Source organism: Mytilus edulis, chromosome 10 (genome assembly GCF_963676685.1).
Source record: "Mytilus edulis chromosome 10, xbMytEdul2.2, whole genome shotgun sequence".
In the NCBI taxonomy this organism is placed as follows: domain Eukaryota; kingdom Metazoa; phylum Mollusca; class Bivalvia; order Mytilida; family Mytilidae; genus Mytilus; species Mytilus edulis.
This window is the reverse complement of record NC_092353.1, coordinates 41,284,593-41,312,239: the sequence shown is the minus strand read 5'-3', so window position 1 is coordinate 41,312,239 and position 27,647 is coordinate 41,284,593. Positions and strand designations below refer to the sequence as shown.

General features: G+C 32.0%; 1 protein-coding gene across 9 annotated transcripts; it reads right to left on the bottom strand.

Annotated features, from left to right (window-relative positions):
- Nucleotides 1-867: 867 nt before the first annotated feature.
- Nucleotides 868-26,780, bottom strand: LOC139491183 (uncharacterized). Of its 9 annotated transcripts, none has more exons than XM_071278649.1 (4): nucleotides 26,486-26,623; nucleotides 12,542-12,645; nucleotides 6,815-6,865; nucleotides 868-2,924 (listed from the first exon to the last, which is right to left on the bottom strand). In XM_071278649.1, the coding sequence occupies exon 4, from the start codon at nucleotides 2,904-2,906 to the stop codon at nucleotides 948-950; it is 1,959 nt and encodes a 652-aa protein (XP_071134750.1). In that variant the 5' UTR covers nucleotides 2,907-2,924; nucleotides 6,815-6,865; nucleotides 12,542-12,645; nucleotides 26,486-26,623; the 3' UTR covers nucleotides 868-947. The 9 variants fall into 9 exon arrangements, with proteins under 9 accessions (XP_071134750.1, XP_071134756.1, XP_071134749.1 ...); XM_071278655.1 differs by having other exon boundaries at nucleotides 6,811-6,865; nucleotides 26,486-26,511; XM_071278648.1 differs by lacking the exon at nucleotides 26,486-26,623 and adding an exon at nucleotides 14,644-14,758.
- Between the last annotated feature and the right edge of the window lie 867 nt (nucleotides 26,781-27,647).

Sequence of the window (27,647 nt, the reverse complement as noted above, 5' to 3'; positions counted from 1 at the left end):
AACCTTCAAAATTACAAGGAAATGTCTCGCCTTCCAATTGTTGAATTCGAGCTCAATATACATCACCCTACGGGCATATAACTCTGTAAAAAATCAGCTGAACGTTTCAATCATGCTCGATTGTAAACGACATGTTAAGCTTCTCAATGATCAAGTTAAGTGTTTATCAAACTGCTATATATTTTCAAGGATTTTTTTTTAGATTCAGTGTGTGGCTCGAGATTTTTTGAACTTTTGAATATTTATGACAAAGGATCAAGTAAATATTTTGTCAAAACTTTAAAGCTTGGTATCGATGATCGACGGCAAGATTAGTACTGCCATGTGCAAGTCGTGCATATTTTAATCTATTTGTGGTCAATTGTTATTAACATTGTCAATCATGATCAACACATTGTAACAAAACGTATAATGAGTTTTATTCAAAGGTTTCCCCTTTTCAATCGCCTATTTCTGAGTGGTATTTCAATTCTTTTATTGACATAATAAGTATGAATTTTATGCGTTTCCGGTTTCATGTGTCAATCACTACTACTCTTAATTAAGTATACATATTGCAATGTTGTAATTTACATTTTTAAAATGTTGGGTACAAAGTTTTAAAATGTGTTCTGTCGATAATTTAAATGAGTTTAAAGCAAAATGTGTTGTTGGGGGTTGGTAATGCTAACTCTCAATGTAATGATAATATTATATGCGTCGGATTCTTACAACCAAATGTAACGATTTTGTTATCGACCTATCATCTTCAACACCAATATCCACATTCGTCTCAACTCGGCCGATTCCGTACCGTCATCTAAGGAGAGTGGGCGGATTCTACCGAGGATTGCCGAATGCAATATCCAAAGCAATTAAGACACATAATCTAGGTCATAATTTTCGTATAATTACATCTGTAATTTTACAACAGAAATAAAACATCATCAATAACAAAATTAACATGACTATTGTCGCTTAGCATTTGACTGAACTTGCAATGGGGAAATAAATTGTAGCGTTTTATTGTTAATCGTTAAATGCTTGAATGTTTCGTCATTGCCACTGTCTAGTTTGACGTTCGTGTAAGTGTTCCGTGGCGTAAATCCTGCTGTTTCTGCATCAGACAGAAATGAATTAAATGGTGGCAGAGGCGAATTCCTCTCATTTGTGGTTATAAGTTGTAATGTAGTAATGTTTAATTTTTGATTGTCTGAAACTGATGATACCGTCTTAGATTTAACAGGATCCGAAGAACTATGCGATTGAGATTGGGAGTTTGATTCCCCGTCTAATTTAACAGGTGGTCTCCGTTCAGAATCCATAAATTTTGGCACATTTAAATGCTTGTGGTCAAGCTTAAGTTCCACTACACTACTGACCATTGGTTCCTTGCTTTTCCTTGGTGTAGTAGATGAAATTTGTTTTGGCGGCTCTTCGTCCTCCAACGTTGCATTATTGATCGTTATTACTGGAGCCGGTGACATTCTGGTTTGCAGTTGACGTGACCCTGCACTAAATGTTTGCTGAACACGATTCGATGCGGAATCCATCATTAAACTTGACCTTTCCTCTTGAATACGATGCATTGTTTTAGAAATTTCTAACGGTATCAATGCTTCTTCGTCCTCGTGTGTACTTGATACATATGATGGTGGAGGATTTGGAACAGCACGCGGAGTGACCGTGCCACTCTCAGCAGACGAACTTCTGTTTGTTATGGCATTGTTTATCATATTTTTCCAATCATCGTTTAACGAACTTTCTGAATCCGTTTCGAAGTAATAGTCACGTACATTACTTCTCGTGTGATGCTTCGGAAAACCTTTATACTTTTCCCTAAATGGTATATCTGTGAATAGTTTTGTAGACTGTCCAATGACATCAATTGGCGCCAATGAACACACTCCTAAGACAGAAGGATCACGATTTTGAAATTTCATGCGGTTTAATTCGTCCCCTTGCTTTGTTCTGAAGTTTGCTTCCTCTTGTGGATACATTTGTTTCAGTATTCGAGTTCTGTTCGATGAGGAACCAAAATTTAAACTTTTCCCAATCCATACAACATTAGCTTTTCCTTCTGATTTAGCTGAATTTTGGTCTTTCCATCGATTCGCTTTCTTTCTATCTGAATTCCAATCATAGGATCTGGCCGATTCTATAGACGGTTTAAGATTTGAATCCGATGCTATAGGGTCTAATCTTCTTGGTTTAGTTTTTCTATTACCATTTGGTATCGGTTTCAACCCTCTGGCAACATCGACAGTGTCCTTGTTTGTTTTCATAAACTTTTCCAAGTTTACAATTGGAAGACTATCTAATCCTAAATTATGCATTTGTTTGAACTTTGTACTCTCTTCGATATGATTCGGAGATTTCCTTTTAGGTAACTTTACTCCGAAGGAATAGTTATCTTTCTTATGAGCTACAACTACATTATTTGGTAAATTTGCTCGTAGAACTTTATCTTTCGGAATAAGAAATGACGGTTTTGATGTCTTACTCAATGAACTGATTCCCTCCGTAAAAATTGGTACTTTTCGTGGAGTCACATCCGGCTTGGGTAATAATGGTGGCTGATGAGGTTGTTTTTTAAATGGCAATTTTACCGATGGTAAATTTTTCACTGTTAGGTTAACCTCATTAGATACTATACTATTATATTGTTTAAGAATTGCAAATGCTTTTTCTTTTCCCACCGGTTTTAGTTTTATGCCGCCATTTTTGTTTTCAACAGTACTGGTTTGCTTGTCTAAGAAATCCGATAGATTGGGACCTTGTTGAGGCTTTTGTGTTATTTTCACAGTAGGAAGTTTTGGAACCATGTCATAATTGTTCAGTCGAAGCTTTTCCTCATCCTCAGATGTAGTTATATGCTTCATAATACGACCTTTTGTTGCTACATCAGATCTATTCTTAGTTCCCATACTGTGTCATCTGTACAACTACAATAAATATGAGAGTCATAATTAAAAAACAGTTTAATCGGAAGCTCTCAAATTTGATTAAGCAATAGAAGCAATTGCTTTATAAATACAACTTCTGTAAACGTGGTGTATGCTGTGTGGGGATATATTCGCGACCATATCAGTTTGGTTTGGCATTCAAATTGCGAAAATAAAATCCTGCTATATAAGATACAAAGTTTACAAAATTATTACCAGTATTTTCAATAAAACACTTACATTTGAGCAAAACGTTAACATTACACCTGTTGGTAGAACATATTTGCCACCTTGAAACATATTCTAAGAAAATAATGTATCCTGTATTGTCAATGTTTAGAATACGTGTTTCTTTTTACCTCACATATTATCTCTTTACGACATGTTAGTAAGACGCATTGAGCTCTTATTGTCCATCGGATGTACATTAAGATAGTAGTTGATAGATCGTAGGATAGAGGAAATGTTTTCGTCTGGTGAAATGCTTATTAAATATGTTTTGCTTTTAGGGAAAGCAAACCTGCATGTTTTTATGATGCCAATATATGTAAATTGGCTGACAAAAGTACATTGTAAAAGCTTTTAAGTGAATAGGTAGCTGACAAAATGATATAAAAGATGCAGCTTTTAGTTAAGAAGCATGGCCATTATTGGGAATTTCCTTAAACATGACCACCAAATATCTGATAATTTGATTGCATGCTGATAAAAATGTAAATCATGCACTATCACAACAATCCTAAGAGCTTAAATTTTGGCGGTATTCTGCTAATAATGGGTGTGTACTTTTAATACTATTATACATACGTATGTGGTTCATGAGTGTTTCTCGTTTCTCGTTTTTTTTTTACATAGATTAGACCGTTGGTTTTCCCGTTTGAATGATTTACCACTCGTACTTTTTGGGGCCCTTAATAGCTAGCTGTTCGGTGTGAGCCAATGCTCCGTGTTGAAGACCGTATTTTGACCTATAATGGTTTATTTTTATAAATTGGATGGAGAGTTGTCTCATTACCACATCTTTTTATATCTATAAAACTGTTTCAATATATCTTGTATGTACATGTATAGGGTAAAACATGTCTCTGTAATGCAAAAGTAAACATTTATTAAACTTCTGGGATACGACTGAGGTTTCTTTAGTTGGCTACAGTGATCAAATAACTGACATTAAAAACGTGTCAGGTAACCTTTCATTAGATATCAAAGCATGGGTAAATTTTATTTTAGTATATATAAGAAATTTGTTGATGGGTGTTGTTATTTTTGAGTGATTGATTTGATGTTTACGTCATCCTTCGTATTCAAATGTTTTGGTTTGAGAGTTCTGGATGAAGATAAAACTGGAAAACTATTCAGACGCACTAAATTATAAACATGTTGTTTCAATATTTTATAGCGAAATTAGAATCCTTAGTTTTAATTACTTAGTACTAGTTTTTTTCTCCCAAAAATATTAAGATAAAAAAATATACCATATTGTTCATTTTGGATATTTCAGTACAATAATGCAGATAGTTATGGTACTTCTGTTTAATTATAAATATCTGTTTGTTTTCCGGCACTTATTGTGAATTTTGGCTTCAAACTTCTAACCCCTAGCATATCAAGTTTTATGGTCTTGATATGATTAACAGAGAATGTAATCATGGACCTTGACTATAGAAAAAGCGAGAAAAAAAATACATCTTAAAAAATAGGGAATAGAAAATAGAGGACAGAGAATAATTGGTTGGTTAAATACACAATATATATATATATATATATATATATATAGAGAGAGAGAGAATAGCGGAGAAAATGTCATAAATTTCTCCCCGCATATGGAATTCACTGACCCCGTATACACGGGTATCGTACTAGGTCACTAGCACACTATGTAACTAATAAAGCACAATACAAATAGATTAGAAAATATGTGTTTGGCAAATAAGTACAAGTTTATTTAAAAGTTATTAAGTTTGAATTATAAATAAACCAAAATAATAAAAAATCCTGCTATTGTAATATTAGCTTACAGTAGTTACAATGTTTAAACGTACACACTAACTGACATGATTTTCTTTTTCCTGTATGATTTTTTAATCTTTTACAATTTATCGATAATGTGAAAACAGAACTAGGTACATAACTATTACGTAAATTATTGAACACAAACGTAATTGCAGATAATGAACCAAACATTTCTATTAATTCACTAGATATACTGAGATGTCATATGAGTGCCAATTGGACAGCTCACACCGCACGGAAAACCAGAAACACACTTATGAACCACATCAACAAACGACAACCACTAAGCATCATGTTCATGACTTGAACAGGTGCAAACATATGCAGCGGGTTCTAAAGTTTTATTAGGTACCAACCTTCACCCTTACCTGAAATAATGGTGCAACATCACAACATAGAAAGACACACTATAGGATATCAATTAAAATGACGTACTGTAAATTCAGGAATTATTGCGATGTGTTTATTATTGCGAAAAATGAGACATGGTTATAATCGCAATAATTTAAACTCGCATTTTGAAATTTTTCATATGAATTGAACAGGATTTTTCACAATATCGCAAAAAATAAAATTGCAATAATAAATGCACGCAATAATTTCTGAATGTACAGTTACTAAATTAAACATATATAAATCTGCAAAACCTACAAGTCTCTAATATGTAAATTATTAAAAGTTTGTCCGTTAAATGGTATCAATTTAAATGACCGAATCGCATGTATTATTTGCAAATGATTTCAATGTTTATTGTTATTTTTATAATAACTTGACACATTTAAAAATAAATATAACTTGTACTTATTTGCCAAACACATATTATCTAATTTATATGTATCATGCATATTTAAATATCAGACACAATTAGCTGTTTATTTATTAAAATGTTATCAACTCTTTTTCAGGTTATTCAAATACTGTTCTTAAAAGTAAAGGTCTATTTAGTATGGTAAAGTTTCAATAGGTTTACCTTTAACATTACTATCAATGTATTTTCAACAATTACTTAACCTAATATTGTAAATTCAGAAATGTTCACGTGTTTTTAATATTACAACTCTTGAATAATGCACAAATAAATATACAAAAAAATATCGATGTATATAGAGGTATTCGCAGTAACTGCTTGCTGGGTAAGAGGCTGGTATCCTTGATAAGTTTTTATAATTCTTTGACATAGCAGACGATTCTTGGCCACGGGTGTTTTCTAAAAAAATAATCAACTACTCAGTTGTGTTGTTTGTCTGTGATGTATGTTTACACAATTTTGGCTTGTGGATCCTATTATTTTTTCATTGATCAATTGTATCTTTCTGGGTTGCGAATCCAATGTATACAATATAACCGAACTATAATCAATTATCAGACAATTATAAGGTTATGCCAGCTATTTAACCAGGTTTAAATCACGATTTGTTTTCAGGTAAATGCCTGTAACAAGTCAGGAATATGACAATTGATGGGGTTCGTGTGTGCTTAATCTTTAGTTTTCTATGTTGTGTCTTGTGTACTATTATTTGTTTGTTTGTCTTTTCTTTTTTAGCCAGGGCGTTATCTGTTTATTTTCGATCTTTTTGAGTTTGAAAATCCCTGTTATCTTTCGACCCTCTTTTGTTTTACATTGTTTGGTTTGATTTTGTCAGTTTTTATAGTCTTTTTAAAAAATTCTACTTGGAGTCAATAATGTTTTGTCCAACGCCAGTAACTTAATTTCAATTTTCCCCTTTTATGAAATGAAAGGCTTGAAAGCGGATTCTTTTACAAAGCCTAATATTGTTGCTGCATTTTAACCTATGTTACTAATTAACTTTTACTAGCATCAACAGGAATGCTTCATTAAAACCTTAATTATATACTGTATTCCAATACTTACTTACCCTTTCTGGCTTAAATCCCAATCTTAAGTCAATGTTACTGCATATTCCTCACTGAAATGAATATTAAACTCTTAATAATAAAGCTGTACATAAACAAGCTTACAACACTATCAATTTACAAACCTCAATTGGAACTAGTGATATTTCTTTTGTATTCACACTATTTACTTTTTTACCTTTGTAAAAGAACAGATTTGAATCATAATTATTCCACGTATAACAGTGCAAGGTAAATTAAAAAAAGTTTCTGATAAACACGACTGGTTGATTAAGTTGCCAAAAATGTTGAATTATTTTAGATGAATTAATTTGACAACGACTTTATCAGTCAATGATGTTTGCGATAATAATAGTATTGTAATGTAACACGAAATGTCAATGTTATAAAATTGTCAAATAAAAATCCTTTTAAAATTATCCAATTCTAGAATATGAAACAGAAGGATTTTCCGATGTTCAAAACGTGTAAATCCAACCAAAATCTTTCGATTGAGTAAGTCAGTCAATATAATAATTGTTATATGACTGTAAAGTTTATGGGATGGTACTCTGTGATAGTACTACAAGTTGGGAAACCTATTAATAATTAGAATTTAGAATAACTGATAAATGAATAGATCTACTTGATAACCACTTTATACCTTATAGTGTGTATGTTAATCTGTTTGTGCATTTCTGTGTAATATGTTTTATTGGTTAATTGACATGAAGAAAACAATTCTGGTGGTTGCAGCTATATTGGGCATGCGCAGTCAAGATAGCTACAATAGGGATTGGACAAAATCGGTACATTTTCAGACCGGTTGACTAACTTGATATCTGACTATCTCCATTGAAACAGTGTGTGCAAAATAAATGCAACAGTAGCATACGGCTGTTCAGTAGTCATAAATCAAGGAGATAGCCAAAAGGTTTAGCTCTAACACATGTAACAGAAGAAATACGACAGAATGATAGTTAATTATGAGTTACTAGATATGCAGCAAAGTAATTGAGATCACAGATCATCAGTTAATAATAAGCACTTCAACTTCAAATCGCGTAAACCTGTTGCTCGTGGTTTTGCTATCAAATAGGGGCGAACGATAGCAGAGGGACTTTCAATCTCATAATTGACAAAACACGAACCCCTACAAGAACTGAGGGTGATCTCATATGTCAACTTATTTTCGTGCGAAAAAATTGACGTTAATTCATTTCGTTCAATAATATACGGAAATTATCATCAGTAAAACAATTTTGTTTGGTTAATGAATTAGAAACTGCTTATACCCTTGTAAACTAACAGTCGAAAATCTCAATTAACTAAGGTTATGAAGTTCGAGCATGTATTAAGCCAATAGAAAACTAAAGATTGACCAAGATAAAGAATACATAGCCGTAACAGAACAAAGGTGCATAACTGTGGGGAAAATTAACGAACAAATTAGTCACACTGACATATGAAACCAAGACCTTCTAAAAAGTAACCTTTCTGACGTCATATAAACACAATTTGGAAGGACATTTTAAGTCTGTCTACGTACAAACACTTATTTCATTAATTACTTGTTATCACATTATAATATCGAAATTAGAACAATTGATAGAATTTTCATCAAAGATATTTACGTCAACGTACGTTTGACACAAGTCATGTTCTTGAAAGCTACATCTAACTACTAAAAGGTTTGAAATAGACCCTGTGTTGCATTAAAGATTTAGTTCGATATATAACTTGGCTATTAATCAACAGTTTATGTATTTAATTCTGGACTAACGACCCGGATTAAATAACTTATATGGGATTTTTTTATAGTACGAATTGAATATAGATATCTAACGATATGGGCGTAAAGTTGACAGATATTTATCGCGCAGGAATTGAGATATTGAAAGAAGTTTGGTAACCTGAGATCATATGTAAATATTGAACATTTGCAAATCAAAGATTTATTACTTTTCGAAGTGAACGTGAGAGTCGATTTTGCAATTAATCTTGCAACAGTTTAAATAAATGCACTTCTTGTTAAAACGTCAATATATGCCACACAGAAAGTTTATTTACAAGTCGTGTTTCAGAATCAACGGAATGATGTTTCCTAGATATTTTGTAAGCTCTGTCAGAATAGGAAATGACAAATGTTTTAAACTCTACCACAGCATCGGAACTGGAATACCACTTGAAAAACTCTGGACGAACCATGTTTAAGTGCATCAAGTCTCCCGATTGTATGACATTCGTTCAAGGGTCCTTTAGTTGAAACATCGAAGACAAAGCTTACGGCAAAGTTATAAAGATCTAAAATCAAATCTACAAATACCCTCGTCAGTGTCAATAATTTTCACAAATACATTATACATAAATATATAATGTGTCTTAAAAATCTCTCATTGTTTTTTGTAAGATTGGTATGTACCTTGTAAATTTTCTAATGGTTTTATATTAATCTGTGAATCTTATCATATGCCGAAAGGTGGGTCTCATTAGGGTCTAAATATGATGCGGGTTTGGGAGATTTTATTTAAGCGTGACACATGGAAGTCAAATAATTTAGCGTGAAAACGGGAAACGAAGTCGAGCAAGACACTGGAAATTCCATGAGCTATTATGGCAACGAGAAGCAGGATACAGGATTCTGACAAAAAATAAGCGGGATCTTGGATTAGACATCTTCCCAAATACACCGCGTTAGAAGCTACACTCTAATAGAATATTGAATATGAAAATACAATAAATTTACTTACCATAGACATCAGACGCGCGTTTTGTCTGCAAAAAACCTTTTAGTGACCATTGACTCAAAAAAGGTTAAGTTGTGAAAAAACTAAGTTTAGGAAAATTTCCGAAAGATTTACTAAGTACAGCTTAGGTAATCTTTTCCCAAGATAGATAATCCTCATTAAGATAATTGAAAAAGGAAAAGTTTGCACTCAAACTGAATTTCCTCATGAAAAATTCACACTTTTCAAATTCATGCATTCTTAATATTTGATTCGACTAAGTTGTTCTACCTAACATATCTCAGTTTGTCGTCATTCCCATTATTTAATGTTTTATTAGGAAACCAAACCTTGAATCATGATATCTCTAAATAATTGCAAAACACAATTAAATAGGAATTCCGCGTCACTAAATTTTCTTCATATATTTATTCGCATGTAATTCGAATTGAATACAAATCTTCGTTCAAAGAGTATAATTAACTCAGGAAAGAGTTATCAGGATATTATATCCCATAAAATAATGGCATATTAATTTAATGTAGGATTAATTGAGCTTAATTCCTGATTCGTTTGAACATTTGAGATTAAATTTCAATTAACTGATTTCGAAGATTCGATTGAACCGAAATTTAATGTTGCAGCTACTTAAAACATGCAATGCTTAGAATTATCATAATTATTTTGTAGAGGAATTGTGCACGTACTACAATTATTTAATGTGATTAGAATAGTTATTATGGAATAAATTGAACTTTATTGAGTTACCGATAGGAAATGATTATGCATGAACAATGTAGAGATTATCAAGGAAATGCACTTTAATGTGTTTTAACTAAAAGGGGTAATTCAAGATCGCAATTATCTGTAAGCCTGCAACTAGTCTAGTTAATATTCATCAAAACTGAACGTTGAACCGAATAGTTGTCTCTTTAAGGGGAATGTAACTTGATATTTCTGGTATTTAGCGGGAATCGTACAGTGTATGTTTTTCTCTCATTTGGATGTGATGTAAAGTAAAAGTAAAGTGAATCCTGAACTCCGATGAAAATTCAAAACGGAAAGTCTTTAATCAAATGGCAAAATCAAAAGATAAAACACATCAAACGAATGAATAACAACTGAAATTACAGAAGTTGGAATATATATTTCACTATTTGTCTATTTTTTACTGACATTTTAAGTACAATTGATATGCCAGAAACATTCCAAATAAATCTCAGAACATAAATTGTTTATAGACAAAAGACACACAGCAAAATATTAATTGTGATAAATATGGAAAAAAAAGTGTCTTTTATTCTACCTCAAACATTTAAATATGACTGATATTCCACTAAATCTTTAGCCTTATATTTTATTATGTTTTTCATTTTTTTTTCTTTTATTTTTGTATCCGCCTCAACTATTAAATCATGCTAACACCATCGTTTTAAGCAATATTGTTCCCTATTATATGGTAGAATGCAATAACCAAATAACCAACAAAGCATTTCACAGGTGAAATATATCTAGACATCAATTTACTTTTGGATCAGGAAGGAATGAAACAATCTTCCAAAATTTTACCAATAATTATATATACTTATATTATAAATAATGTTGCCTGTGGTAGTTCGTACAGTTTTTAATTTCGAGTTGAAACGTTTTGAAAACATTTCGACGACATATCACGAAAACGTCTCACCACAAATTAAATTCACGTATTTTTTCATGACAAGTTAACAAAGCTATAAATGAAAAGGTAGTAGTTGAACTGAATGAAATGCAAACAGATGATGTTAATGCAAAAGCAATAATTATCTCGTCGTTTTGCACTTATTGATGCCCTGGACTCAACTTGGTTATCATTTTCATTTATTAGGATTGAAATTATGCATTCCTATAATTTTCAATTTTAATGTTGAAAATAAACGAATGAATTCGCATTGAATTTGAGTCATTAGAAAATAATATGGAATATATCTGTTCATGCATGTTTCTATAAGTTCGTCATTATTTGTTTTAGCGTTACTGATAGAAATGTATTGTCGAAATACGCATTTGGTGCTTTAAAATTAGTAGCACTAATGTTATTTACTTCTAAATCTATATCATTATCATTATATTATAAACAGAAGTCAAAATTTCAAATAATAATCATAATGTGCAAGAGAAGTTCATTAGATTTTGAGACACTTTTAGGAAATTGTTCAGTTGATTTTTTTTTTTAGCAAAAATGAAATTAACAAAAATATCGAAATCCAAGGAAAATTCAAAAGGTATGTCCCTAAGCAAATAGCAAAATCAAAAGCTAAAAAACATCAAACAAATGGATAACAACTGTCACAATACTGAATTGATACATGTAGAAAATGATGGATTAAACCTGGTTTTTTTTATCAAGCAAAACCTCTCACTTGCATGAAAGTCTCATAAAATTCCATTATATTGACAACTATGTGTGAACAAAACAAACAGACATAAAATGTAGGGTACAGCAGTCACCATTCTAATATTTCAACTCAAACCGATTAATAATTTCAGCTGTTTGCTGATGTGGTCAATTTATTCTTAACTTCTTATTTTAAAAGAGAAATTAAAAGTAAAAAAAATAAAATAAAAGGAAGAATCTTTTAACATTTCTTCAAAGAGACAAGTTGTGAAAAATTATCAATGTGAAGCTATACTTAAATCGATGCCTTTTCATCAGGTTTAATTTATTTTCCTTACTGTGTCAGGTATTTGATGCTAAAATCTCTGAGAATGGAAAATGAAATTTATTTACTTTAGTCAATGATAATAATGAAAAATAGTATGCTGATTATGAATCTGAAAAAATATTTTAATATTTAAACTAGAAAAAGCATTTCGTTAAAGAACCATCATAAAAAGACTTAAACTTTATAACGGTATTTCTTTATTTTTAATTTGAATACTTTGCCAATAAGTTTTAAATGTCATATTTAAGCTGAAAACAATTACTAGCACTTTTAATGTCTTAGATATGCAAATCAAAATAAACCAGGTGCATTTCATATTAACCGTTTTACTTTTGATAGTGCTGATAACTTCCATGATTATATATTTTCGCCACTTATATATTTTCCTTCTGGAAAATATTTGTCACTTGGATGCAAATTGTTTCGCTATAAAAAAAATCATTGTAAGATATGAAAAAGGAAAATTTAAAGCGCATCCGAATAAAAGTTTTATTGATATGTGAATGAAACTAATATTAACATCATTATGTATAACACTGCTTTATGGCAGTTTTACGATTTTTCGTTGTTTACTTTTGTATATAAAATTTACTGAGGTTAACCAAAGGTTAAGTACAGGTGTATGACAGTTTTTGGGTCAATGTGGACAAATTGTAGGGTTCATGTGTTCAAACATGTATGCGAAGTGAGTTTAGGGATTCTGTGTATTTTGTTTGCTTTTTGTAATTGCGGATGTGAGTCTTTCTTTGGTCATCCAACTCTTGTATTTTCTTACATATTATCAACTCAAAGACAGTGAGTATTCTACCTATTTGGCGGGAACTTTTCAAATGACTTAAGTCATTAGATTGGAAAAAAATGAATTATTGTCTTAAGGTGATACCTAACACTACAGGGAGATAACTCTGTAAAATCAGCTAAACGTTTTAATCACGTTGTATTGTTAAGGAAATAGTAAGCTTCTCAATGATCCAAATTAGTGTTTGTCAAACTGCTATATATTCAACCAATTTTTTCCAAGAAAGTGATTGGTTCAAGTTTTTTGAAATTTTTATATATTTTTTTTATTTGCAAAATGTATTTTTTGCATTTTATGTTTTGAATAAATGACCTTTTTTCGTCAGTTTAGTTTTTATATCATATAGTAAATCAAGCTCAGACTCTGGCATGTGTATACATAGCATGTTTATGGAATCTAGCTGTCTGTCTTAAAAGTATGTTCTTAAAATTGGACGACTGAGAAGAAAGGCGGGAAGTTCTAGTACGGGTTGACTGTGATAAAGGAAGGTAAGTTCTAGTACGGGGCGACTGAAAAGAAGGGCGGGAAGTTCAAATTCGGGTTGACTATGATAAAGGACGGTAAGTTCTTGTACGGGGCGACTTAGATGAAGAGGAGGGGGGAATTCAAGTATTGGGCGACTGAGATGAAGGACGGTAAGTTCTAGTACTGGCCTACTGAGATGAAGGGCTGGACGTTCTAGTACCACTGAAATAAGCGTATTAATATAAGCTGAATATTTTTTATCAAATAAAATTTCAAGTCGGAAGTCAAAGTTTTACTATGTGACAAAATTAACGATAGCGCGAGACTATAAGTATGTTTCAATATTGAGTTCTGTGTTTACGACTAGCGTCCTTCTCAAAATATGCATACCCATTTTATTTTTGTTACAAAGTACATAAACCAATGATAAAACTATGGATTAACTAACTAATGTCTTTTGTTCAAATAAATCTGTTAAAACTGTCTGGGAAATGTAATTGTAAAATGGCAAAAAATAACAAACTCCGACTAAAACTCAAAACAGAAAGTCCCTAATCAAAAGCTCAAACACATCAAACGAATTGACAACAACTATCATATTCCTGTAAAATTCATTATCAGATTAGTAGAAACCTGCATAACAACCAAAAATTGATAACGTGGAAATTTTGAACTAGAAAAGGCAACCTTCTGATTTGTGTTTGTGTCTATAGATTTACCATAATCAATGGCACCTTTCGGTTACAGTACATTTTAATTCGTATGTTACGGTGCATGTTTTCCTTATGCGTTCATTTTGTCTCATTGTCAATCATACCGAGACATCTTATTTTGTGTTTGGTTGTCTGGGATGTATAAATACGCTGCCACGTCCGTTTAGAACATATCGTTACGCTAAATCCATTACGTTGACTAGAACTTGAAGTGCCATGTGCTTCGATCTTTTAAGAAACCGTGCAACAACTCATGGGATGTTAAAATGTAAAGGTTTTGTCTATGTGTTATTCTACATCACATAATTATTTTAATTAAATAAGTACAGGTTATATGAGGAAACAACAACTTGTCAAGATTACCCAAATCCCTACGAAGTTTCAGACAAAATTCAATATGAAATCTAATCATAAACATAAATACCTTTTAAATACAAATAAACATACCTTATATTTTAAAACTCGTATGCAATTTCCATTTTACTTTGACATAACATACGGAAGTGTATCCAATTTGAATAAATTTTACATTGTAACATTAAGTATTAACTTCCAATCCGATATATCTTTCAATATAACAAGTGTATAAAAATCTGTCTTATTTAAATTTTAAATAAATCCTATCAGATTATCGGTATAATTACTTAGTGTATTGGGTTCCAAACGAGGCTAAACGAGGTGAATGATTGTATCAAAACATTTAAATATTTTATATCTTTGTCTGCTTAACACGAAGTATATTTGTTTTGTATTGCATACTTCGACGTCAGTATGATATTTGGAAGGGAGTGTGTGAAATACTTCACCAAAGTGTATACCAAAAGAGAGTGCCAGAACCCTATACTAATATTCTTATCGAATACATTTAGTCCTTAATGTACCCTGAATTAATGATTTAATATTCCCCTTTCTTTTGCAATGTTAAAAAACGTCAACTTGCCTATTTAAAGAAATCATACTTTATAATACATTTCATTTGAATATAAAGGATATATGTTTGGAAAAATAATTGTAAACGTTATATCGTTCATTAATTATTAAGAATATTTAAAAACTGAAATATAATTAAAAAAGTATACTAGACAGTAATTTTAATTTTAAATTCGAGTGATATTAACTATATAATTAGAACAGCGGGTTTTAATTTAACGTTACATCGATATAAGAAGATGTGGTATGAGAGCCAATGAGACAACTCTCCACCCAAGTCACAATTTGTGAAAGAAAAACTATAATAGGTCAAAGTACGGTATGCAACATGGAGCTTTGGCTCACACCGAACAGCAAGCTATAAAGGGCCCCAACATGACTAGTGAAAAACCATTTATTTTATAGCAAAAGATTCAAACGACCAGAACATACATCTTCCATATACAATGGAGATTTTTTATGAAGATGTTAAGCCTTATAACGGCAAAACATGCTACTTTCTGCAAACTCGGAAAAGAGAAAAACTCCAACATTTGAACAATCTGAGATTGCATGATATACCGTCAATATCTATATGAATCTTTTTCGTAAAGAAAAATTCGGTGTTGGTAGCAGATGTTTGATTGCTGCTGTTCAATTTATACGTAACTTTTCTCGACATGGGGTAATTCAGGAATTTACATGTTGTATCGGCACCTGCCCATTGATGACTGCATGCTTCGCTATGCACGTTTCTTTAATTGTTTTTTCGTCGGGTTGCTTTTTCATTGACACATTCCCACATCTGCTTTTTAAATACAAGTACGTTACAAATCTTACTTACGGAGATGACACTGAGTGTTACAAGTAGCTGTAATCTCCCATATACAAAAGTATCATTAAACGCCTACAGCAACACTAACCTCCGGGTATTTTGAGTCTGTCCTCAAATTATTGAAAAACAATATTTGTTGTAATCAATGACATTATAACACTATATTTTCAAAATAAATTGTCTGTTTATGACATTCCGTTGCATTTAGAAACAAATTAAAAGAAATTAAAAGATAGTCTTTTGAAATAAATTTTACCTTTGTAGAATTTTTCTTTTATCAATACATACATTACAAGTTCCACTTTCAACATCTTAAGAACTAACAAGGGACATCACATGCAGTATTTTAATCGGCGTGTTTTATCTACTTTTTCTTCAAATGAAAATTACAAGATAAGATCCTAGACGGAAGTTGGCATCGTGTGTTAAATGCTGATATATCCCTACATATTGTTCATAATCGATTGTAGCCGGAAAGCTGAAAATGCTCATTTAGCCAATGCATATTCGCCAAACTGATCTACGTTGCCATAGGCAGGATTCGAGAGGGTCTAATGTTGTATTTCAAGACGATCATTTAGTCAAATCACATGACTTGAACAGGAACGATACGGATCAGAGAATTATAAATGTCAATAAAGAAAAGACGAAACCCCGACGATTTGGGTTCCAAAACTTTATGATGATTTATACAAAAAGATGCCACCTGAACACTTCTTCGAAAAACAGTAAAATTGTAACATGCTCTGAACCACAAGAGAAGAGCTAGCAAATTAGAACACACACATATTAAGAAAGGAATAATTCGAATAAATGACACCCATTCCCAAATTCCAAAGTTCTAAAGCTTGTTGATGCCACTGCTGGTGGAGTTTTAATTCACCGAGGGTATCACCAGCCCAGTAGTCAGCACTGTGCTGACATGAATTATTATTGATATGGTCATATTTATAAATCTACTGTTTACAAAATTTTTGAATTTTTGAAATTACAAAACTTTTGAATTATTGAAATACTCAGGCTTTTCTTCCTCCGGAATAGATAACCTTAGCTGTATTTGGCAACTCTTTTTAGAATTTGGTCCTCAATGCTCTTCAACTTCGTTCTTTATTTGGACTTCGAGCGTCACTGATGAGTCTTTTGTAGACGAAACGCACGTCTGGCGTAAATACAAAATTCAATCCTGATATCTATGATAAGTTTATTTTTCTAGAAATTGGATAACTTCTACATTCCCATGCAACTGATAAGTCGTTCAAATACGTTTTAGATGTTTGCTTCAGGCCACAATTAAAAATATTTTGTTTTGCCCAAACCCTACCCAAGGTTGAGACAGTGGGTAGGTAGGTAGGCATTTTTTTTTTTTTTTTTTTACGAAATTGACGTATCGGATGTTTATTAGTCTTCATGCCTATCTGATTAAAAAAAAAATTCTTCAAATCAGGACAATAAAAGAATTTGAGTAGGCAGCTTTTTTCTGGGTAGGTAAGGTTTGGGCAAACAAACCTATTCTTTTTTATGGCCTCAGATCTCATTTAAAAGATATATATATATTTTTTTTTAGGTTGGGATCCCTTTTTCGTGAGGATTACTATACATATATTAATGGAAATACAAGTATTGAAATTTAGTAATTTCATGTTTGAATGCAATTATGTCATTGTCTCCAAAACAATATATTTGTATATATAAGAATGATTATGAAATCATAAAGCGATAAATAAATAGTAAAAAGGTTTGTTGAAACGAAAATAAAGAAATTATATTCTATATAAATGTTAATAACCTTTGCAGACGTATGTATATTATATTACTTACGTTAGTTACTTCCGCCTGAGCGGGCGTGGTAAACACGGTCACCTAATTAAAGAATACTCTATTAGTATTCAATTTTATTGGGATGTAATGCGTTAACCGAAGCACATTTTTTATGAAGAACTTCCATTTAAAAAAATGAATCGACACATCGAAATTAATTCTTATAACTACATTACTATGCTACATGCACGCGCTGTCATGACTGTTGCGTTTTATTGGAAATAAAATTCTTGTTTTGGAATGCCTCGCGATTCTTGTTAGTTAATTAAGTACAAGTTCTTATTTACAGGCAATGTAATCATTTATTCTGATCTAAAGCACATGGTCCTTCTAATTGTATATTGATTGATTTGTTGTTCATTAACGTCCAGTGGCAAATATTTCATGCATGTTAAGAACGGTAACACGTTTTAGCAATAAATTCAATAGATAGTTCCTTCAAAGGGGCTTTCCAGGATAAAGAAAGAAGAATTTCCGAATACCACTGGAAAATGAGGGTATATTAGAAAGGGTGAGATATTTAGCCTTGAAACAGGCCACCTAGGGATCCCTGAAAGATTTGTTGTAAGGGTTCTTACTATGCAGAGAGCATGGCACTCTCTTAAAATTAGACACCGGATTGTACGTCCGAATTCTGACCAGACGTGGCTGCGTACTTGTTCATCCAGCACAACCAAACGGACATCCAACTTTGGCAAATGGTTACCTTAGCCATATTTGGCACAACTTTTTGGAATTTTGGATCCTCAATGCTCTTCAACTTTGTACTTGTTTGGCTTGATAAATATTTTGATATGAGCGTCACTGATGAGTCTTATGTAGACGAAACGCGAGTCTGGCGTACTAAATTATAATCCTGGTACCTTTGATAACTATCTACTGCCGGTCGGAAGAAGACCAAGAGTGATATTATCTATTTTCTCTAGTCATCCTTGTTCTTTTTTTGTTGTTCTAAAGCTTGTTGACGCAACTGCTGGTGGAGTTTCAATTCCCCGAGGGTATCACCAGCCCAGTAGTCAGCACTGTGCTGACATGAATTATTATTGATATGGTCATATTTATAAATCTACTGTTTACAAAATTTTTGAATTTTTGAAATTACAAAACTTTTGAATAACTGAAATACTCAAGGCTTTTCTACCTCCGGAATAGATAACCTTAGCTGTATTTGGCAACTCTTTTTAGAATTTGGTCCTCAATGCTCTTCAACTTCGTTCTTTATTTGGACTTCGAGCGTCACTGATGAGTCTTTTGTAGACGAAACGCGCGTCTGGCGTAAATACAAAATTCAATCCTGGTATCTATGATGAGTTTATTTTTCTAGAAATTGGATAACTTCTACTTTCCCATGCAACTGATAAGTCGTTCAAATACGTTTTGGAGGTTTGCTCCAGATCTCAATTAAAAGATATATATATATATTTTTTTTTTAGGTTGGGATCCCTTTTTCGTGAGGATTACTATACATATATAATAGAAATACAAGTATTGAAATTTAGTAATTTCATGTTTGAATGCAATTATGTCATTGTCTCCAAAACAATATATTTGTATATAAGAATGATTATGAAATCATAAAGCGATAAATAAATAGTAAAAAGGTTTGTTGAAACGAAAATAAAGAAATTATATTCTATATAAATGTTAATAACCTTTGCAGACGTATGCATATAATATTACTTACGTTAGTTACTTCCGCCTGAGCGGGCGTGGTAAACACGGTCACCTGATTAAAGAATACTCTATTAGTTTTCAATTAAATTTGTAATTGATAATTAAGAAATGCTTTATTTTGAAATTTTATTGGGATGTAATGCGTTAACCGAAGCAGTTTTTTTTTTATGAAGAACTTCCATTTAAAAAAATGAATCGACACATCGAAATTAATTCTTATAACTACATTATTATGCTACAAGCATGAAATTACGAGTTATATCAAGTATTTTATGTTTCTTTGTGTATTATTGTGACGTTGTCATGGAATGCACGCGCTGTCATGACTGTTGCGTTTTATTTGGAATAAAAATCTTGTTTTGGAATGCCTTGCGATTCTTATTAGCTAATTAAGTATAAGTTTTTATTTACAGGCAATGTAATCATTTATTCTGATCTGAAGCACATGTTGGTCCTTCTAATTGTATATTGATTGATTTGTTGTTCATTAACGTCCAGGGGCATTCATGCATGTTAAGGGCGGTAACACATTTTAGCAATAAATTCAATAGATAGGTTCTTCAAAGGGGCTGTCCAGGATAAAGAAAGAAGAATTTCCGACTACCACTGGAAAATGAGGGTATATTAGAAAGGGTAAGATATTTAGCCTTGAAACAGGCCACCTAAGGATCCCTGAAAGATTTGTTGTAAGGGTTCTTACTATGCAGAGAGCATGGCACTCTCTTAACATTAGACACCGGATTGTACGTCCGAATTCTGACCAAACGTGGCTGCGTACTTGTTCATCCAGCACCACCAAACGGACACCCAACTTTGGCAAATGGTTCCCAGAAGACCAAGAGTGATATTATTTATACTCTGTAGTCACCCTTGTTCGTTTAAATTTGTATAATAATAACTATTAAATTGGCAAAAAAGAGTGCCTTTACTAAAATATCATAGGATGACATCCATAATCTAATCAAATTATTAATATTAAGAATTTGAGATATGTATATTGACGTTCGATACACTAAAAATTTGCATCAAGCTTTTCAAATAGCAAATTGGACCATTGTTAAGTGTTAGAGCATTTATAATTTTTGTTACAAATTCATAAAAAAAGCGTTATAAGGAAACCACCACATGTATAGTATGTATACACTTGAACTTATATATCCTGTAAATCTTAATATAAATGATCAATTTTATCATTATTCTAGGTAGAAATGTACAGAACTTGGATGTGCAAAGTGTGTTGGTCAATACATATGATGCATGCTGGCTATTTTAAATCTACAGATCTACAATTGTTTATGAGACGTAGATTTTTAGAGAAAAAATTCATAGGAATCCTTAAATTTCTTTAGAATCACATTATACTTATATTTTGTTACACTGTCAGAAAAGGGAATAATAAAAAAAATATTTTCCATCAAAGTGGCGAATCCGATTTTTATATATAAAATATAACATACCCGTAAAGCGGCTTTAAAAAGGACAGATTAGAGTCTCTGACAAGCATCTGATAAGTTTCTCCAGTTAAAACATATAGCATGGTAATCAATCTTATACCGTTCTTTTATTAAAAGCAGTTGCATATAAGTAAGTGTTTTTCATTTCGTTTCAATCTGATTTATATAGTAGTTTTTGTATTTCGAACAACTACAGTGTTATTCACACCAAATTAGTACTGGTTTTAATGGAAAAATAATTCTTTGCATGTAGCGTCCATAGTGGTCAATTTCTGGTTTATTTTTGTCTAATCGTTTAACAGCCTAACAACAACCTAGGTGAAGACTGGAAATGATATGACTAGTTAATATGACCGTTTTAAATAATATGCCTCGTGAAGTTGGAAGACTATATGTATCTACCTTTATTTAAATTTCGGCCTCGGTAGTATAAAATGTTGATTTCTTAGCAGGCATATGCATATATTAAAGACAAAAATGTCGAAGAACCATGAAGGATAATATTGATACAATAATCACTTTGGACGAGGAATATGATGAGATTTATGAAATGTCAAAGAACGAATATAATATATAGACCAACATACGTTTGAATCAGTTAAAATAAAAAAGTTAGAGGACTACATCAAACTGCAGGCTATATTTCAACTGCATTAGGAAGTGGCCTATTAACTGTAACTAAATTTATGTACAAGAAGATATTATGTTTTTGAAACATTTTAAAATGAAGCACAACTTTGGTGTTTTGTTATTTTTATCAATGACTAGATGTACAACTTGGTGTTATACGAATAGACACGAATAGTGTCTAGTATCGTATTTAGAGGGGCGGAAGGATTTTTTAGTCGGCGTGTCTGGATGAACCTTTATTTATGCGGGAATTTCGGATTTAACTTTATCGGGAAACTGGAAAGAATGCTAAAAATGATTATCGGAAAATTCGGATGACTCCCCTCCTATCGCCTCTCTATATACAGTGATTAAGTGGTCAATACCAGAAATTTGATAGTGACCGGTCGGTTCATACATGCCGTAAAAGCCGAGTTTCGGTAAATGTTTACAAGTACCATGAGCCTACTTTGAAATTAATCAGGGGGAAAACTATTAAGAAATTGATCTATAATAGTTTTCTCAATAATATTTAAAATAATTCAAAGACAGGTTTAACACTAACATTGTATAAACATCTTGACATATTATAAAGTTAAAATAAATAATCTCTTCACAGGATATTGAAATGTTTATTACTTCAGAACGGAATGTGGAAATTCTGTACAACATTATTAAAAATGCAAACTACATAAAGATCAGTATAGGTTCATTCAATATCAATTTTACTTACCACTAAAATCAATAAAATAGTAAATTGTTAATATCCTGCCTGTCTAATATAAATATGATTCCTGTGTAATGAAATAAACACCATAGAATCGTGTCAACGTATTGATATGTACTAGATTTCTGTTATTCGAGTTCAAAGTTGTCAGTTGTCGATTTCAGAAAACATGTCAATTTCTTCAGATCGCGTTATCAGCTGTTTTGTTTTAAGAGCCGAGCAGAAACGCTAGGATCTTTTCTATAGCATTGATAACTTTTGTTATTCTTGTGAAAAATACATATCGATTTTGTTAACGTTGAATTTTCGATATAAAAATATATCAAATCATTTCTTAAACTTGTTGGCCGACCACCGGTACGCTGTATTAGAGTGGGGTTTTTTTAATCTAAAAATTCTAAAATATGTATGTAAAGAAAATAAATAGCTTATCCTTAATCTTTGCATAATATAATATTTATGATCATTTTATATGCAGAAAACTTGTTATGGTGTTAACCCAACGTTTAGCCTTCCAGTTAACTACGTAACAATTTCGTGAGTTGCAAATATAAGTTATATAGAGTTGTTATTTTTTAGTGGCTATCATTATTTTGGGGATGCAACACAGTAAAAGTAACACTTCACGAGACTTTATTAAAAAAATCATTCTTATAATCTACTTTACAAAAGTATATTTCACGAATAATTAGACATGCTGAAAATAAATACTCGATTCGAAGCTATTCTGAGTTTATTTTCTAAAATAGGATATACAGAAAGATGGTCGTGTGAAAGAACCTCATAAAATATTCGAAAACATGTTATATTTATTCTGTTAACAACTGATTCAATCAAGAAGGTTGATTTAATTGAGTATTCTTTTGTTATTTATGGAACAGATATTACGAAAATGTACGTTTGTCTACTTAAGGTTTTAATTTTCGAATTATATTAAAAGAAACGAGAGTCGGCAGCCAAAAGGTGCACTCAAAATAAGACGAAGAGAAACGACAACATCATGCCAAAATACCCCTCGCAAAAAACAATCATGCCAAAATACTCCTCCCCAAAAACAGACACAAAAAACAATCAAAAGACAACCAACAGAGTACCAAAAATAAGCAAAACGAAATCCATCTAAAAACGGGGATGATTATATGTGCTCCGGAAGGGTATTCAGAGATTCTACTTAGATGTGACACCCAACATGGTATTTATACGAAAATTGTACAGATCCGTGGTATTAAAATTAAAAAACTCAAAGACCACTGTCAGTGGAATTTGATATATAGCTAACTATTTCTATGATACAAAAGGAGATCCATACTGATATATTTATTTTTGAATTTTGTGTCAAACACAACTTAACCTTTTGTCTGTAAGACGGTTTGAATTGCTTTGCAGTATCATAGATGAATGCGATGTGTATGTGTGTGTTTTTCGATTTTAAAGAGAACGATAGTTTCCATATTTTCACAAGCATTATAGTACTTTCATTTGTTTATACCTCTTTAAGAATTCTGTTTCATTATTGGTGAGAAAAAAAATGTCGAAATAGCAAATAAAAAATTGCTTCATTTTCAATTCAAACTTTGCATTTAAACAAAAATTTCCTCCTTTAAGGATAAATATACTATTTACTGCTGTCGGACGTGTTTTCGTAATGTCTCTGATATACTATTTCGTTAAGTAATAATGGATATTAGGGCTGTAATAACCCTCGGCGTTGCCTCGGACCATTCATTACAGAATTCCTCAGACTATTATTACGGACATTGGACATATAACAGTCATTACGGAACACTGATTATTCAATACTTTGGTAAATATAGATTAAATTAAAACACTAAATTAAGCGAAAGTGCATTTTAAAAGTAATATGCCATGCATCTAGAAATGAATAGTTGAAATCAACGGTTGGTTTGAGAACTATGCATGTTCAAAAATAATATTGCGTATATTAATTGAAAGCAAATGACATCTTGATGAACCTAAATCGTTCTTGCCTTAAGTAAGAGTTTCTTTGATCGTGATTTTATAGTGTTTTAAGACATTATTAAACTTCGATCAAAATATCAAATGTCTAAAGATGTTTTTCGTGACCATGTTATTGGGTGTTGACACGAATGTTAAACATTACCTGTACATTGAAATTGCATTAGGGAGACAACTCCAGACAATCGTATAAACAGAGAGAGAGAGAGAGAGAGAGAGAGAGAGAGAGAGAGAGAGAGAGAGAGCTAGATTCACATTCCAACATTTCTGTATCAGAAAAGATATAATTTCTTTGAGGTTTTGAAAAGGTAAAACGATCACATAACATGATAATTCAAAGATATTTTGAATGAGTTTGGCTCAATTTCACATGTTTCAATAAATTTGAATAATATAACGTAAAACTATGCTTTATGGTATGTGTCATTTCATCTTCCATCATATTTTCGTCATGACTACAATTCAGTTTCGGAAATTCAAGTGAATCGCTAGATACTTGCAAATTGTGTTGTATAATTATTTTATTCAAAATTACACCATCTACATGTACTTGCCACCAAACCAAACATGTATAGTTTATGAACAGGTTGATTTGCGAATCTATCGTTTGGACTTTCTAAGGGTATAGTTGAGGTTTTTTTTTTTTTTTCATTATTATTTTTAATGCATTTTTCTGTTTTCTTAATGAATGTTGACTGTTTATCTTTTTATTAGTTTTTAGCACCCCATTATTTTTATTTTCTGGACCTACTTTTCTCCATTTTGTATTTTTAGTCCTTTATTCTACACATTTCCACTATTATTCTCTTTTCTGTAAACCCTACCAAGAACCTCCGTTATGCTTATGTTGGTATAATGTACCTTAGTAAAATGAAGTTACTATTAAAAAACCTCATCAAAACTGGGTTGAAAATATTTACGCAAAATCTCAACATTTAACGTTAAAATATTCTAAAGCATTTGAAACGTTAGTGCGACCGTTTCTCGAATTTAGTTCATGTATTCGGAGAAAAAGTCTGTAAAATGACTGTGTGAACACAAAAAGTCATGGCAAAAGACTATAATTGTGCTTTTCTTGTAGTTATTTATATGTCAAATGACTGATTCGCACCTGTATGTGTGTTGTGTCTGCTTGTCACTCTGGCTTTCAGCATTCATTACTGGCTAGCAGCTTGCTGTGAAAAGGAGAGCCAAGTGCGTAAGTCCTTCCTGCCAGTTACAGCCTCTCAGGCAGTAAGACAAATGTGGCCCAGATATGGAGGAGGAGGTTTGGCCCCTAGATGCAAGGCATGCTAGGCCCACCGGTGAATGGATACGCCCTGGTGCCTACAAACCGAACCCCCAGCTATGGGTACATAGCCCAACTGCCTTGTTGGTTACTGTGGAAAGTCGGAGGCTATAGGAGATAACCCAAAAAGAAATCCGGACAGATGCAATCCGTTAGCATGGCGATCATCTACGGGAATACTACCAAGAGAGAAAACCCGGTCCACTAGAGCGGAGGTTGGACGTTGGGCTAACAACCCAACTCTGTAAAAAAAGAGCTTGTTACAGAAACCAGAGAAGCCTTATGCGACTTCTGGCGCGGAGAGAATTAAGGGTTAAGGGATTCGAAGAAATTTAATATTTAAACTGCATGGTAACGATTGACTCTATTACAAAGGTTGATGTAGTTAAGTATGATCTCTGTAATTAAGGGATTGTTATAAAGATAAAATTCAGAAAGGAAATGGGAAATGTGTCAAAGCGACAACAACCCGACCATAGATCAGACAACAGCCGAAGGCCACCAATGGGTCTTTCATGTAGCGAGAAACTCCCGCACCCGGAGGCGTCCTTCAGCTGGCCTTGTTGACCAAAGGTTTAAATTTTTAAGCAAAATTTAGGCGGGAGATCTTAAAAAGGACTTTTTCGTAATAGCAAGTCTAAGAGAACCCGACAGCACAATTACAAAAAAAGGAAAAAAAAAAAAAAACGAACCGAAAAAAGACGTTACTTTAATGACTTCACGACTTAACGATTTCACAGGGTCAAGAAAATACGTCTATGCAATGCCATAAGTCCAAACAATTCTTTTTAATGCAGAACAAAATCAAACATGTTATGATCAGCCATGCCTCAAGAACGTAGACTTTGGATATACTTATACTCAGACCGACAAGAAATGAATACGAAGTTATGCATGAACCTTTCTCTATTTTTCTTAACACAAATCATATACTGGTTAATATAATTACAAACAAAAAGAGAAATATTTACAAATTTTAAGAAATAATATGTACTCACGTAAACCGGTACAAAGGTTCACGAAATCAACATTATTAACATAGTTATTGATACCGTCAAAAGATGACAAATACTAGAGGTTGTAAACAATAAGTCTTTTAAAAACCTCCAGTCAATACACAAAGATCAGATTTGTTTACACAACAATTTTACAAACACGTAATCACCTTTGATCGGAAATTGAAAAAAGGAACATTCACAAGACACTTTAAATTGGTGATATTAACTTCTTCCGTTGTTATCAGTCTGAATGTTGTGGACGTTTAACTTTGTAAGGGATATTGATCTTTGGTTTGTTTTCTTTTAAAATTATCAACAATTAAGATATGTATTGACTTTTTTAAGCAATCAATAATATTAGTCTAAGGAATGTTTTAAATCAAGCAGCGTATGTGTCACCGTGTTTTGATTAAAATAAGTTATAAATCACTTAGTCTACTTACTTTGACTAAAGTAGAAGTATTGCGTCATACTATTAATTTCTCAATTGCAATGTCAATTCAATTCAACAGAAATACATACACTAAAATGCATGAAGAAAAAATGTACATCTTATACCAAATATTTGCGAGTCGAAATCAATATATTCAAGTGAATTTTAGCATATCCATATATATACAATACTCCAAACTAAGGAAATATAAATACAAACAATACAAACAATCATTGATTAGTCAGCTGGACTCCTTGCACGAAGAGAATCCAAAACTGTATTGGAACTTAATTAATGAACTACAGGAAAAAAAATGAAACTAAAAAAAAATGTGGAGTACAACCATCAACTTTGATATCACATTTCCAAAAGTTGTCACAACTGAAAGGTGAATTTCAAAGTAGATATACAGAGCTATGTGAAAAACTGAAACAGTTAGAAAACTCAAAATGTTTCAACGAGTTGGACTCCTTTATCACTGAGTCTGAAATATCCAAAGCCATTTCACACTTAAAATGCAATAAATCATCAGGCTTGGATAACATTAGTAATAATATGATAAAGAATGGACAGACTTTCCTTTTAAAAAGTTTTCAACAGATGTTTAATACTTGTCTGTCTTCAGGTATATACCCAACATCTTGGGCTGAAGGTTATATTACACCAATTTTTAAAAGCAACGATACAAGTGACCCTAACAATTATAGAGGAATAACAATAACAAGTGCA